Consider the following 13698-nt stretch of genomic DNA (forward strand, 5'->3'; position numbering starts at 1 on the left):
TTGGCTGTCATATTTCTGTATCCATAAATTTGCATATCTAGACCAGCTTACCAAAGGAAACAGTATAGCTAGAAGAGTCTTTAAAAGAGAGGAAGATATATCTTAGGATAGGTTTGCTGTCTCATGCCTTTCTAAAAGTACATCGCGCTCTGCCCAGTCAGTGTGTTCTTATCAACTGTCTCCCTCTTAGTTCCAACCCACAGCTGAACTTGCACCTTTTGGCTCAGCTGAGACCATTGGGGCAGTCCATCTCCCTCCTCAGGCTCATCCCAGCATCCCATTCTTCATTTGCCTCGTATTTTGACAACTGGTCTTCAGGCTTCAGCCGTGCTAAGCCTTACTCCCCAGGTCTGTCTATAGACAGAGTGTTGACTGTTGTTTCAGCTGTCTTGGGTTTGATACCTGCTGGGAAGCTCTGCGGGCAAGTGGTTTCGAGTGGCGGAATGGGGGCGGGGTGGTGAATGTCTCACATTGAAGCCTCTGCAAAGGTCTACCTCCCCTAAGCATAGAGGTGCTTCCCAAAGTGCCTTCAGAACAGATCAGTACTGAAATCCAGCTTGGCAAAGCTCGCAGCCATTAAGAAACCGTCACATTCAAAGCCACGGAGAAGTCGTTTTCTGTCAGATTGCCCCAACGTTACCTATTACGGAGGACCACAAAGAGCACAATAGTTTCATTGAATGAAGCCAGGGTGGAATCCATGAACGCTTTCTTTCACTGACTGGGATCATGATGACATTCTTAGTGCTGAGATGTTTTTTAAACTAAACAAACACTCTTGCCACTAGGCTGAAGCCACCTCTCTTCCCACTCCTCTCTCCCCTCCCCTCCTTCCAGGAATACAAATTCCTTGTCTTCTAAAAGTAGACTAAACCATTTCTACCTTGAAACTTTGTGGAACGGAGATGCAAACTCAAGCTGGGGAGGAGACTGGTAGGCTTACAAGAGGGGTTCCAGGGCACTGGGGTGCTTAAGCACAAGCCTTGGGCCCATGCAGACAGGTGTAACGTGTGGATCACGTGCTGTAGGCAGATGTGGTAAGAAAGAAGTAAGTGGGGTTTTGTAGTGGTGCTTGCAGCTTCTGGGCCTGTACTGTGCTTTGGATGTGTCCTGCTATGTTATGGCTAAAAAGATTCAGGGAGGAATCATCCTAAATGCATTGCATAGACAAGGGAGCTTGCTTTGTGATAACAGCCACACCAAAGAAATCCAAGGCTCCATGGTCAACTATTGCTCAGAATTCCCTTGTTAGTTCTTGTTATCTCCAGGCAAGACTCTGATCTGAAATCAGGGAAAGTCCCACTACCAGTCGTTGTAGACCAGGGATGAATAACTTTTTTCTCTGCACAAGGCTGCTTTCTCTCGGGAGATATCTGTTGGGGGTTACCTCACATGGCAATGATGGGAGAGAGCTGATGCAGGAAATGGTGGGGCCAAAGGCAAAAGTGATTTGAGATGTTATTGCATTCTATTCTAGTGTCACTTGTCCTGATTGCCCGCAAGGGCTTCCAAAATTAGGCCAGGGACTGCATAAAGTTAGGCTGAGAATCGCGTGCGGCCTGAGAGAGAAGCTGTCCAGTGGTTTGACTCATTGGCATAATGGCAGGGTTGTAGTGTTTCTGAATGGCAGGTAAAGCTTGTGGGCTAGCTCTTACCACCCAGCAGCTTCCAGCTGTGTTAAACCTCATTTCCCATTATCCACAAGTGCACAGCTTCTCACATTTCCTACGGTTGGTCATGAGGCTGCTGGGAGTTGACATTCAACAACATCTGGAGGACCAAGGGTTCCCACCTTTGAAACCAAATTTATGACTGGGCCTATATTTGGAAGACACGAACTGGTGCAATCCCCTTGTCCAGCCCTTGGCAATTCAAGGCCCATGAGCAAACTTTCCCCAAAGGCAAAGTTTATCTCAGGAACTCTTCAGCTCCATGAAATAGATTTACTGAAGCCAGGATAGAGTATGAAGCTGGAGAGCAATCTGACCCAGCTTTCTTAGCCATGACTGGCAGCCATTCCTATGGACAAAGTCCCCCAGCTGAAAACAGCTTCTGTTCCTGCCCTGAGACCTCGCTTCATGGAGACTGCCTTGCCAGGCAGTTTTTCTGTCTCTTGAGCAGCATGAGAAGGTAGGCTGATGGGATGGCGTTTCGGACTGTATCACTTTGGACTCCACCAGCATTTAATTCTGTTAGCCGCCCTGCGTACCCATTTGACTAGAAAGGCAGGGTGTAAAATAAATATATAAACCAAATAAATTTTAAAAGGTGTACTACTTCCCAGAAAAAGAAGAGAAATGGCATGGAGGCTAGAGCTTTAGCTCCCCATGCAAGCAATCAGCTTCGTCTTGCTTGTGAAAGGAGAAAAGTCTGGCATTTATTTTTTTTAAACCGTTTGTATGCTTCAGTCCTACCCTGTTCCCCATTGGCACTTGCCTTGTGACTAAGTTGCTATCTCAAAAGGAGAACGGCTATTTCCTATATTGCTAGGTGTTGGTAACCAGCCTGTTGTTAAGACAATAGGTCTAAGGAATTGCTTAGAGAAGACAACTGCTGTTGAGAATGGTGACCTGTGATCTCATTCTTCATGTAAGATGAGAGTAATTACCAATGAATTTAGAGGAGGTCTGTTTTAAGAAACATTAAAGGGATTTGGCATTAAAACCTGTGGCTTTAAGTCCTAAGCCTTAAATCAATCAATCAATCAATCATCTATTCATTCAATGAATATCACAGTGTATAACTGGGCATTTTCTGATTATTTGGGTTCTAGCCAAGAACCAAGAGATCATGGAGGTATCATGGTAGTATGTATGTTGAGGTAGTTTTCTGCAAAGTCAGTGCTGTAAATTTAAAACTTCCAAATACTTGGTGAATCCCTTTGGTATGGCTGCACGAGCTCCAATTATTATTGGTATTATAGTTGACTTTTCTCCCCCAAAGCATTTCAACTTCAATTTGCAAATCTCTATTATTACTATTATTCCTACTACTTCAGTATTAAAGATTTCATGATTGAACCAGAAAATTTGAAGATATTATTACTGCTCAAAATATGCCTGACTAAGGCTTACTCTATTTTGGAGTGATTTTATTTACAGTTTTTCTTTCCTTAGGCATTTCTCAATCTGCCACCAGAGCAGAAGCCAAATATTTTGTCTGGAGAGGCAGTACAGCTATTTCTTTACTATATGAAGAACAATTTTTTTTCTTTCACACGGAGAGCTGGCCTTTCTGCAAAAACCTTGCTTAAACCTTAAAAAAAAACCCTTCATTAGATGTATTAATTTTAATTAGCATTAGAAATATAATTGCTTTATTGAAAAGCAGGGAACACAAAATGGTCTGTTAAATCAGTTTGCTAATTATGGGTGACTTTGGGCCAATCACTCTCTCAGCCCAACCCACCTCACAGGGTGCTTGTTGTGGGGAAAATAGGCAGGAGTAAACATCTGCCTATCCCAGGTCCTTGGGAAGAACTCAGTAGGTGGACAAAAATGCCAAATCCAGTCTCAACATCTGGCTGACTGTGTGATCAAACATCATAATATGCTGCTAAAGGCATAATGTATAACAGAAGAAATGAAAGTGGGTCTGTTTCCTAGTTAGAGGTACCTTCATCCCATTATAGAAGCCTGTTTAGCCATGTGCTAGTACAATCCAGACTTTGTCTGAGGTGGAGCAGACTGGCTGCATCCTCACATAATGGGAAGCCAGGGTTTACTCTGGCAGTGTTTTGCTGAGCAAATCGTAATGGCATGCTAAAAAAAACCCCCCACATCATGGCCTTAGCATAAGGTCTGAATGCAATCTACATAAAGACATATGAAGAGCCTATGTCTTGCATTACACAGTAGCCAACCAGATGCATTCTGGAAGGATTCTGGGATATTTCAGAGACGATGGGCCTCCCTAATATATTTCTACTCAAAATAGGTAGAAGAAGACACGTGAGGAAGACTCCCAGTGTATTAAAGGGATTGGGGATGACTCCAGCTATTGTCCCTCTGCCAACGGAAGGCTTCTCTAAGTGAAACATGGAAGCAGGCAATTTTCAGCAACAACTCTTTCCATGTAGCTCAGGGTGTCATCTCCTTTGGAGAGTTAAGATTCCTTCTGAGCAAATATAGCAGATAAGGAGCTTCAGGGGACTAACTGAGGATTATCCCTCTACTCCAGTGTTTCTCAGCCTTGACAACTGTAAGATGTGCAGACTTCAACTCCCAGAATTCCCCAGCCAGCATGCTGGCTGGGGAATTCTGGGAGTTGAAGTCCATGCATCTTAAAGTTGCCAAGGTTGAGAAACACTGCTGTACTCATTCGAATGGCAGGAGCCTTTTCTCAACAGAAGGACACGCAGATGCTGTCACATTCTTGCTGTCTGCAGTCTACTTTTGGCAAAAGTCAAAGCACACATATCATGCATTTTGTGGTTTCTGCTTCTTTCATCTCTTAGTGGGAGTCAGGGAGCCATGCTACAATTTTAGCTATGCTGGAAATATAAGCGGTATTGCCCAATGCAGATAATTGTTTCTTCCCCCCATCCAATAATAATAATATGGAAAGTCTTCAGCTCATTGAGGCTCGCAGATGTGGAGATGTCTGTGAACGAGACAACAGACAAATACTTGGAACAGATGACCTGAAGATTACAGAAATAAATGTAGTCTTCTACATTTAATAATAAATTCTGTCCAGCATTCTGAGAACTTGGCGCAGCCTTCTTCTTCTTGGCCCCTTTTAACCACGTTGGGACAGAGGTAGGTAGTTGTGCTAAGACTCAAACTTTTACTCTTCCATCTGCTGAAAAAAATGGAATGCAGTCTAGGGATAGTAAGGCACAGGTGATACATGGCTCTGTATCCTGGTTTTATTGGCTTTTTATATGAGGAAGTAGCTGTAAATACAGTTTATAGATTATGGCCAGAGACAGGACATAATGGCCACTGGCGTTCGGTTTGTTTTGTCTGAAGACTTGTCCCCTTTTGAAAAGGCGCCCTTGTTTCTTGGGCAGAGAGAATCTGATTCTACAGCAGGTTCCTTTCCAAGCTTCAGGCAGTTCCATCTTCCACACTGCTTCCTCCTTTGGATGCCAGAGTCCTTGGGGGTCAGGTGGCATACGAATTTGACCAATACATAAAATATAATCTCAGGCATGACTACGTAGCACTACTAGTGTCTTCTTGATATCTGCTCAGTGAAACCTTTAGCAGTGTACTGTAGTCTTCCCTATTGTTTTAATTCTGCTTTCATTGGTCTGGAGCCCTCCAGCTATATTGAATTTCAGCTCCCGTCATTATCAAGCACCGTCAGATGGGGGTGATCGGAGTTAGTCCAACGCATATTGAGTGAATTTGCCAAGACAAGGTGGAGAAAGAACATTGAAAGCCCATGAATTAGCCTTTCCCAGTTTAATACCCTTGCAATTAAGTGAAACTACATTTCTAATGAATTAGTAGCCACCCTAATTAATAGCCACCCAACATGACCATTGATCTTGTTGGCTGAGGATTCTGGGAGCTGTATACATCTGGAGAGCTCCAGCCTGGGGGATACTGCTATAAACAATGTTTCTTTTGTAAATAGAATGCATTTTTTTGGCAGAATACATCCAAAAGGACTTCTGGAAGAAATTGGAAATGTCCATGTTCTCTTCTGTCCTTTTATATCACCCTGCTTTATGAAAGATACATTAATATTTTCTTTGATAGAGCTGCAAGATTAAATGATAATTTAATTAATAAAGCTTTTTTTAATCAATTTGTGGCCAGTTTTAATTGTTGAATTAATGGAGCAGTGAGTTAAGAACATTTTTGCGTATTTTTTAATGTTTCTTTGCCCCTGGTCCTAGTTAACAAAAGTTATGTTGCGCTTCAGTATCTTACAAAATGTGCCTACATTGAAGCTTTGATAACATGGGAATGTCTTTAAATTGAACTTTTTGAAGATTCAGCAGTTAAACCAATGTCTCAAGGTTTTATTTGGCTGACAGCCTAGTTACTTTATGCTGTTTTATGAGTTGCTATTAACGTTTGGAGCTGTTGTACACAAATTCAGTGCCTAAAGGCATAGGTGATGCTCCAGGCTCATTCCTGCCATAGATAGCCTAAATTCAAAGATCATGTATTCTTTGTCCTTGGTCTTCCAGTGTAAGAATTATTGATCTGAAGCACTTTTAGGGGTGATTGTTAAAGCTGAGGATATTGTGAGCTGAAGATCAGTGGTAAAAACAAATATAGATTAATGTCCGTATTTTAACATTGCGGGCAGTTCTTGTGTTCTCTAGTCAAGCTTTTTCACTGTCAACAGTGGCAGTAGAATATGTCCTGAATATATGGCAAATACTTTTTGTCACAGGAAGTTGGACTCCTATATTTGGCTCCTGATAGAGAGCTCCCTATCTCATCTGATTTTGAAAAAAGTGAATGCAATCTTAGTTCCATTTACTAATAATGCAGACTTCCTCAGTCATGATGTGCTGGATTTCAAGTCCCAGAATTCCTAGTTACTATACTGTATTGGGGATTCTTGGGCTGGTCTACGACCATAATAAACTGAATGGAATGGAATTGTATTGGGGATTCTGAGAGGCCAACTCATCCAAGGATACCAAGCTGGGGAAGGCTGTTGTAATGGATGAAAATTTAAGCATTTTGTTGTAGCTGTGTTGAATAATCCAGTATTAAAAATACTAACACTTGTTTACATATTTAACAATTCATGCCAGATTTCCCTATGGATTCTAATAATGGGAACTGTAGAAGCACCAATGCTGGTGAGTACATTTTTATCTAATACCTTGTTTTTGCCTTTTATTCTTTTTCTTGTTCTTCCATGAGCTCAGGCCTCAACAGTACAGAAGCAACCTGATAGTGTCAGGATGTTTTATACGGTATAAAAATATTTGCTTATAGAGGCATCTGCAGGGCAGGATCAAAAAGGTCAAGATGTTAGTCATTGCAATGTGATTGAAGCCCCACCCCTTTGGTGCCTGTTCTGTATGCATGTACAAAGGGGTGGGGCTTCAATTGTGCTGACACAACTGCCATCTTGAGTTTTTTGACCTACCTCCATAGATGGCACTGTTTGCCCAGAAAATTGTATAAACGACACATAAATTTCAGAGAATGCTACTGAGAGCAGTTTGAACTTACTATTTAGAATGAATGAAACAGCTGATCAGTTGTGAAAGAGTAACAGATTATTAACTATTTAATGCAAAGTGGTATTTTTACTGTCACACAGGAAAAATGTACCTAGCAAAGAGACTTGAGTTTTACACCAACCTCCAGTTCCAAAATTATCTGACAGGTCTTGGGTATTTTACTGCTTATTGAGTGTATGATATGGAACCAACTTTTATCCTTCAAGTAAGTGAATCAATGAATTACGGCAGCTTATTAGTCTATTGCACATGGGCATTTATAAATAATTCCCAAGTAGTCAGTTTATACTTTGGGGATTCCATCAGTCCACTTCCCAGATTGCCAGTTTGTGTCCTTTCTACATATCCAACAAAAATATTATTTTCCCATTAACTGAGGAGATCATGAGAAGAAAGAGAAGAAGGGTATACTCTCCTCCCTCCCTCTTCCCAGTTGCATTGATATGCTTTTATATAAGATGAAGAGATCACAGCTCTCTTTGATCAGGCAGATTTTGAAGAAAAAGCAAGTACAGGTAATCCCCACTTTAAGAATGAGTTCCATTCCCAAGGTTTGTCCTTAAGTCAAATTTGTATGTAAACTGGAACAGTATTATTGTATAAAACTATGTAAGTAGTATTGTGCAATGAACTCAAATCATTGTGTACTTAACTTGAATCATTGTGTATTTAACTCGAATTTTGTTACAGTAGGCTCCGTTCCTAATTGTGGGTTGTGTGTAACTCGGGCGTCCTTAACCCGGGGACTACCTGTAGTGCCAGTTTTGTCTCTTTTCTTGCCTCTTCTGCCATCAAGGAGAGAAAAGGATGGGTTTTCTCATTTCCTAGATGGAATTGGCTCCCAGATATTGGAAAGCTGTCCTGCAAAATTGGTTCCATTTCAACACCAAGTAAAGATCTGACTATGTACTTAAGCTTTTGGCTCTTAGTAAAGACATCTTGGTCAACATTTTATTCTTTACTTAGTTTTTTTAATGGTGCTTTATTAGTCTTTTTATTGCAGCCTAAAGTCTGTTGATATAGGGTGGGACATAGGAGTTCCTAAAAATGTAAGTAAATAAAAATCAATTCCTTCACAAAAGCTGTGAAAAGGCAGAGATTCTGGAGAAGGGGTTACTAATGGCCTTATACCCAGTTGAAGCAAACGTACGTTCTTATAGGTCCCCTCCTCATATAAATATCCCTATTGGTCTTGTCTTCATAATCCGCTTGACTTCAGTGTAATGAGAAACCACTGCTCATAGGTATTAACTGTTATGTTCATGGATCTGTGAAATAACAGTAAAATGGCTGCTATGTAATTCACTCCCCTGCCAGGACAGAAATACCTTTACATGCTCATCACTTCAGGAAAAAAAGTAATCTATAGAGTTATAATGGCAGAAGAGCTGAAAATCAGGTGAATTAAGGAAGTGAATCAAGTAGCAAGTGATAGATTGGGGTGGGGAAGCCGTGGTCCTCCAGATTTTGCTGAGCCACAGTCCTGGCACTCTTCACCACCAGCCATAAAGAATATGATTGTTAGATTTTGGCTGAATGTACTTCATGATTTGAACTTTATCGCTGTGGGTGGTAACTGATGGGTTACAGCTTACTATATTATGCAAAGCCAACTAATTGTATTTATTCAGTAAACCATGTTTAAATAAACCATGGCTTAGTGTGATATATGAATTAAATGAAAAGGCCCCTGTCTACATGGCTTTTCCTAGTTTCATTGGAATTCCTTGTCACTTGTTACTCCCAGTTCTGTAGCATGGAGGAAAATGGTAAAGTAGATAAAGTAATGGCAGAGTAGAAACATATTTAGATAAGATTCTGCACCATAGGAACTATTCAACTTGGGTTGTCATATCTGAGGATATTGTTAATTTTGCAAGTACTGTTTTTCCTTTGACATTGCTTTTTATAAAAGTTGATTCTGGCTTTTTCATACACTTTATCTCTTGAATCTATAAAATGATTTGTATGGCTTGGTGGGTCCATTATTTTAAAAAAGAACAGGAAAAAAAGGGAAATGAATTAAAGAAGCTTTTAAAGTCTCGTAGAGAATCAATGTTTTTCTGTTTGTTTTTAAATATTCCAATCTTTAAAATAAGATGCTTTCCTGGATGTTTCGATCAGTGAATCTGTTTTATGTATAAAAAGAACATAATTTTTAGCTGCCATGGGTGTTCACCAGCATAGAAAGGCATGATAGAAATTAAATACATGCCTACAAACGTATATGCAGTATATCCTTATATCATTGAGTAAGGGTTCCTTAAAGCTTATCCTTGGTTTCCCTTATACTGCACACATCAGTGTGCCATGTTCTCCAATTACTACTCCCAATGATCACCTGAGCTTCTTCTTAACCTCCCTGCCAGCAAATCATGAATTTATTTTCCCAGTTCCATGGTCCCTATGCTGTTCTTGATCAGAAGTCTGAACACACATTGACTGAAATAAAGCTTTCCACAGTCTTTTGATTTTTCTGCACTTGATCTGCATGCCAGCACTGGATGCAAGATGACCACATGTATTCAAAAACTAGATGAATCATCTTGGTACCAAAGAATAGCATATTGCCAAGATTATTGTGATCTCCCATCTAGATAATTTATATCATAAAATTTGGGTATATTAGCTGACTCTCAGGAAAGGTGGGCAGGGTTTCTTCCAGCTCCAGAGGTGGTAACTTTTGCACCTTAGAGCCACATGTGGCCCAGGGTCAGGATGTGCCTGTTCAGTGACATAAGAACAAAGTCTATCATCATGTCAAATTCCCTTTGATTTTCACCACTGTATTAAATATTTTACTTTGGAGTTCCATATTCATGAGGGTTATCTGTATCTGTATTTCCACAGTGAAGATTTCAGTAATGGATCTTAGGCATAGAGAGTCTCAGTTTTCTTTCTTACCTTCTGGGAAGTGCCTGTAAGATCTGTAGCACAGAATTGTGAAGGATTTCTGGATTGTAACCAAACACTCTGCTTGCTTGCTTGCTTATTTAATCAAATTTATACGCTGTCCATCTCACTGTATAAGTGACTCTAGGCACCTTACAAGTAAAAAGTGATTAAAATCTATAAAAAATGCTTGCTGGGAATTCTGGGAGTTGTAGTCCCAACACATTGGGAAGGAACCAGGTTGTAGCAGGCTGTTTTAAAAATTACAACAGGAACTGGATCACATGTGAAGCACTTCAGGTCCCCTAAAATGACATAGAAATTTGGAGCATTATCATTTTTTATGTAGTTTCAGTGCCCTTTTACCAGGGGAAGTATGGGACATTGTTCAATGAAAAATCTTGGACATGAACAATTCTAAAGAACATTGCAAATGTTATGTAGTGTACTTTTGCTGGTGAAAAATGTCTGTATGCAATGTCTAATCAAGTAATCCCTGGCAAAGACAATTGGCAAGATCTTTTGCATGAATAATCACCGGTCTCTTCTGGGCTAGAAAGAACATTTTTTGTCCTTTTCACGAAATGTGTGTTTGTTTTAAAGAAACTTAGAAGGTTTCTCTGGACTTTTTTTATTTTAAAAATATAATACTTTTGCTGAATTTTGTTAGGTGTATTGCAAACTAAAGGACATAAACTTTGCTAGCTAAAAAACATACATATTCTTAAAAGGTGTATTTGCAGTGCCCATTGTTTCTCTAGCACTATTGCCCCAAAGCGCCTTATACTCTTAAATAATGCAACTCGTTTTCCCTTGCTGCTCCTTATTGCCTGGAAACCCACCCAACCCCAAATTACAGACTGGTTTACCACTCTGGTTATTGTCCAGGGCTCACCTTTTCCATCAAGGCTATAAGTAAGCACAACACATCTTCACTCTTGCAAGTTGTGATTGGAGAATTACACATGAAATGCAAACCCCCCTGACTTTTTGTGAGATACCAGATCCAGTTTGGAAGGACTTGCTATACACTTATAGTGGATCCTTTTTGCCACGTTACTCTAAACCAGTGTTTCTCAACCTTGGCAACTTTAAGATGTGTGGACTTCAGTTCCCAGAATCAGCCAACATCTTAAAGTTGCCAAAGTTGAGAAACACTGCCCTAAATGCTTTGGCCCTTGGCCATTCATTTTTACTTGCTTTTCACATCCCTTATAATACTTTTTCAGTCATACTGCTCTCCCACCAGGCTTCCAAGTTATCAAATACCTGCGTTAAAACTTCCTAAAGGCCAAGAGGGGAGGGGCCAAGGATATTGCTAGAGACAGCATGCCACACAGGCTTATGGCTGCAACCACTGTCTTGTGGTCCACCCCCTCACCCCACCCCCATTTCATGTGGGACAAGACCCAGAGCAGCCTCTCTAGATGACTTACCAGGGCTGGCTCCCTAAGGGAACCCAGCACCATATTGTATCAGGCTCAGGGGGTTTCAAAACCCAGCGCTTCAAATTAGGCCTGGAAGCCTACTGGCAACAGTGCAATGGCTGAAGAATGTGGGGTCTCCTGCAGTGGCAGTGTAAGAAAATTCAGCTAACAGGTAGACTTCCAACGGAGGTATGCAAAATTTTCTAAATTTGAAATGCTTTTGAGCTCAAAGCAATTTGTTCTGATCTCACTGGAAGTATCTGGTGATATTCTGATCTTCCCACGAAACTTTTGAGCTTGAAACACTTCATTTTGAGCTTAAAATGTTTTGCACATTTCTCAGTTTTGAATCGTGCAAATAAATGTGAAAATCTGTAGAACTCTGATATTTATATATTCTGGATTGTAGACACAAACAGCCCTGTTGTGATTTTTATTCCTGCTGTTACTAAGATGGGAAATGAAGTTTCTTCCAGGTGAAAGCTAGATTAAATTCTCTTACATTTCTCTGCTGGTATATTTCTTATCTTGACAGGCAAAGTCAGCAGGAAAAAGGCAGGCAAAACATGTAAAAACATGTGACATTGTCTAGTATGCATGTATGTATGTGTGTTTATTACAGTGTTTTCTGCCTTACCTTTCTATTCAATGATATATAAAGTATAAGGCAGCGAACTAACAATTTAACTGAGCAAGATGACAGAGTCCATAAGCCTGCAATGTAATATCTTGCTTTATCAGAACAGAAGAAATCCTTGTTGAAAGATGCATATTTTGAGAAAAGTTCTCTAATGCAGATCATATTGGGAAGATGGCTGGGACTGATATGGAAGTATGGCTCTAAAGATCAGCTGTAGCTGACTGGGTGGGTGAGAATCTACCCTGAATTTCCAGGCAGTCCTTGGGTTACGACTGGAATTGGGAGTGGAATTTCCATCGCTAAGCATTGCGGTCATAAAGTGCAATGTCACATGACCGCATTGCTTAGCAATGGCAATCCTGGCACTCCTGGCTGACGTCATTAACCAAATCCTGCTCAGTCATTAGGCGAGGACCCACCCCAATCCAAGCCATTCTCACCCCATCCAAGCCATTGTCCAATCTGAAAGTTTGCAAGAAGGCCATGCGTGATTTGGACAAGGGTGCTTGGGAAGAAGGCCTGGTGCTCTCGCAAAGGGCCAGGCTGGGCGTGCATTGTCAGTAGCGGGAGGAAGAAGCCAGTGAAGGTCAGCTGGGGGTGGCAGGGCCAGCGGAATGCAGGGCGGCAGGGCCAGTGGAGCATAGGGCAGCAGAGCTGGCAAAGGTGGTGGAGTGCAGGTTGGCCAGAAGGGCAGAGATGGGGGGGGAATAAGTGGATGAGGGGAGCTGAAACGCCCCAGCAGTTGTAAGTGTAGGCGAGCTACCAAGCACCTGAATTTTGATCACATGACTATGGGTAGCACTGTAGCGGCTGTAACTTCAGGGAGTGGGCATAACTACCATTTGTTCAGTGCTGCCATATCGTTGAATGGTCGCTGAGTGAATAGTCATTAAGTGAGGACTACCAGTACTACTGTCAGCTCATTTTGTTTCATCTTCTTTTCCCCTTAGCCTAGGAAGGGGAAATATCTGATCTTCCAAATGTTGAAGCCCCATCAGTTTGGAAGATGTTAAGCGTGGAGTGGAAGAGTTTTGCTTTGATAGCGAACTGTTGAAACAGCAGTACTACTATGTGTACTTGGAGGTGTTGTTAAAGTCAATCATTGACCTGTTGGCTGGCTGTATCCTAAAAGCATTCCATCCTTTGCTGTGGCTTTCTTGTCAGGAGAGAAGACTATTTGGAAAGCTTTTGCCAAATAAAAAGGTGCCCTCATTCAGTTCCTTCACCTTCTGATGCCATCATTCCTGCCTAAACTGATAAAGTGATCCAAGAGGAGAGGTGTGACAGAAGCAAAGCACATGGGGCTTTAGAGGCATGGAAACTTGACCTCTGCATTTTTTGTTAGTTTACAATCTCAGAAATACATTGGCTTTTTTTTTAAAAAAGGGAAGTAATGTGTCTTTTACTCTAAATGAATGGTTCCTGATGTTTGGAAACTTTACATCCCACCAATCACTGTATCAAAAAACCTGGGTCTATCATGATAGCAAGGAAAAGTCATTGAAGTTGATTGGGATTTGCCCTGGGACAACAGCAATGACTGTTGGGAGGTGTTGGAGAAAATCAGGGAGGAG

The 13698-nt window shown here is 41.1% G+C and overlaps 1 protein-coding gene across 2 annotated transcripts in view; it reads left to right on the forward strand.

Moving 5' to 3' along the window:
- Positions 1–13698, forward strand: part of FRZB (frizzled related protein) — a 32974-nt gene that overhangs the window by 5668 nt on the left and 13608 nt on the right. Inside the window, exon 2 of one of the 2 annotated variants that reach the window (XM_007422768.4) lies at positions 6728–6775. The exons of the other annotated variant lie outside the window; for it this stretch is intronic. Within the exon in view, the coding sequence (XP_007422830.1) occupies positions 6728–6775 (48 nt within the window). The remainder of the gene's footprint in view (positions 1–6727; positions 6776–13698) is intronic. 2 annotated transcript variants of the gene reach the window in all.

Source organism: Python bivittatus, unplaced genomic scaffold, assembly GCF_059951505.1.
Source record: "Python bivittatus isolate LINGU-HERP-01145 unplaced genomic scaffold, Pbiv_v1 ctg000200_np1212, whole genome shotgun sequence".
In the NCBI taxonomy this organism is placed as follows: Eukaryota; Metazoa; Chordata; class Lepidosauria; order Squamata; family Pythonidae; genus Python; species Python bivittatus.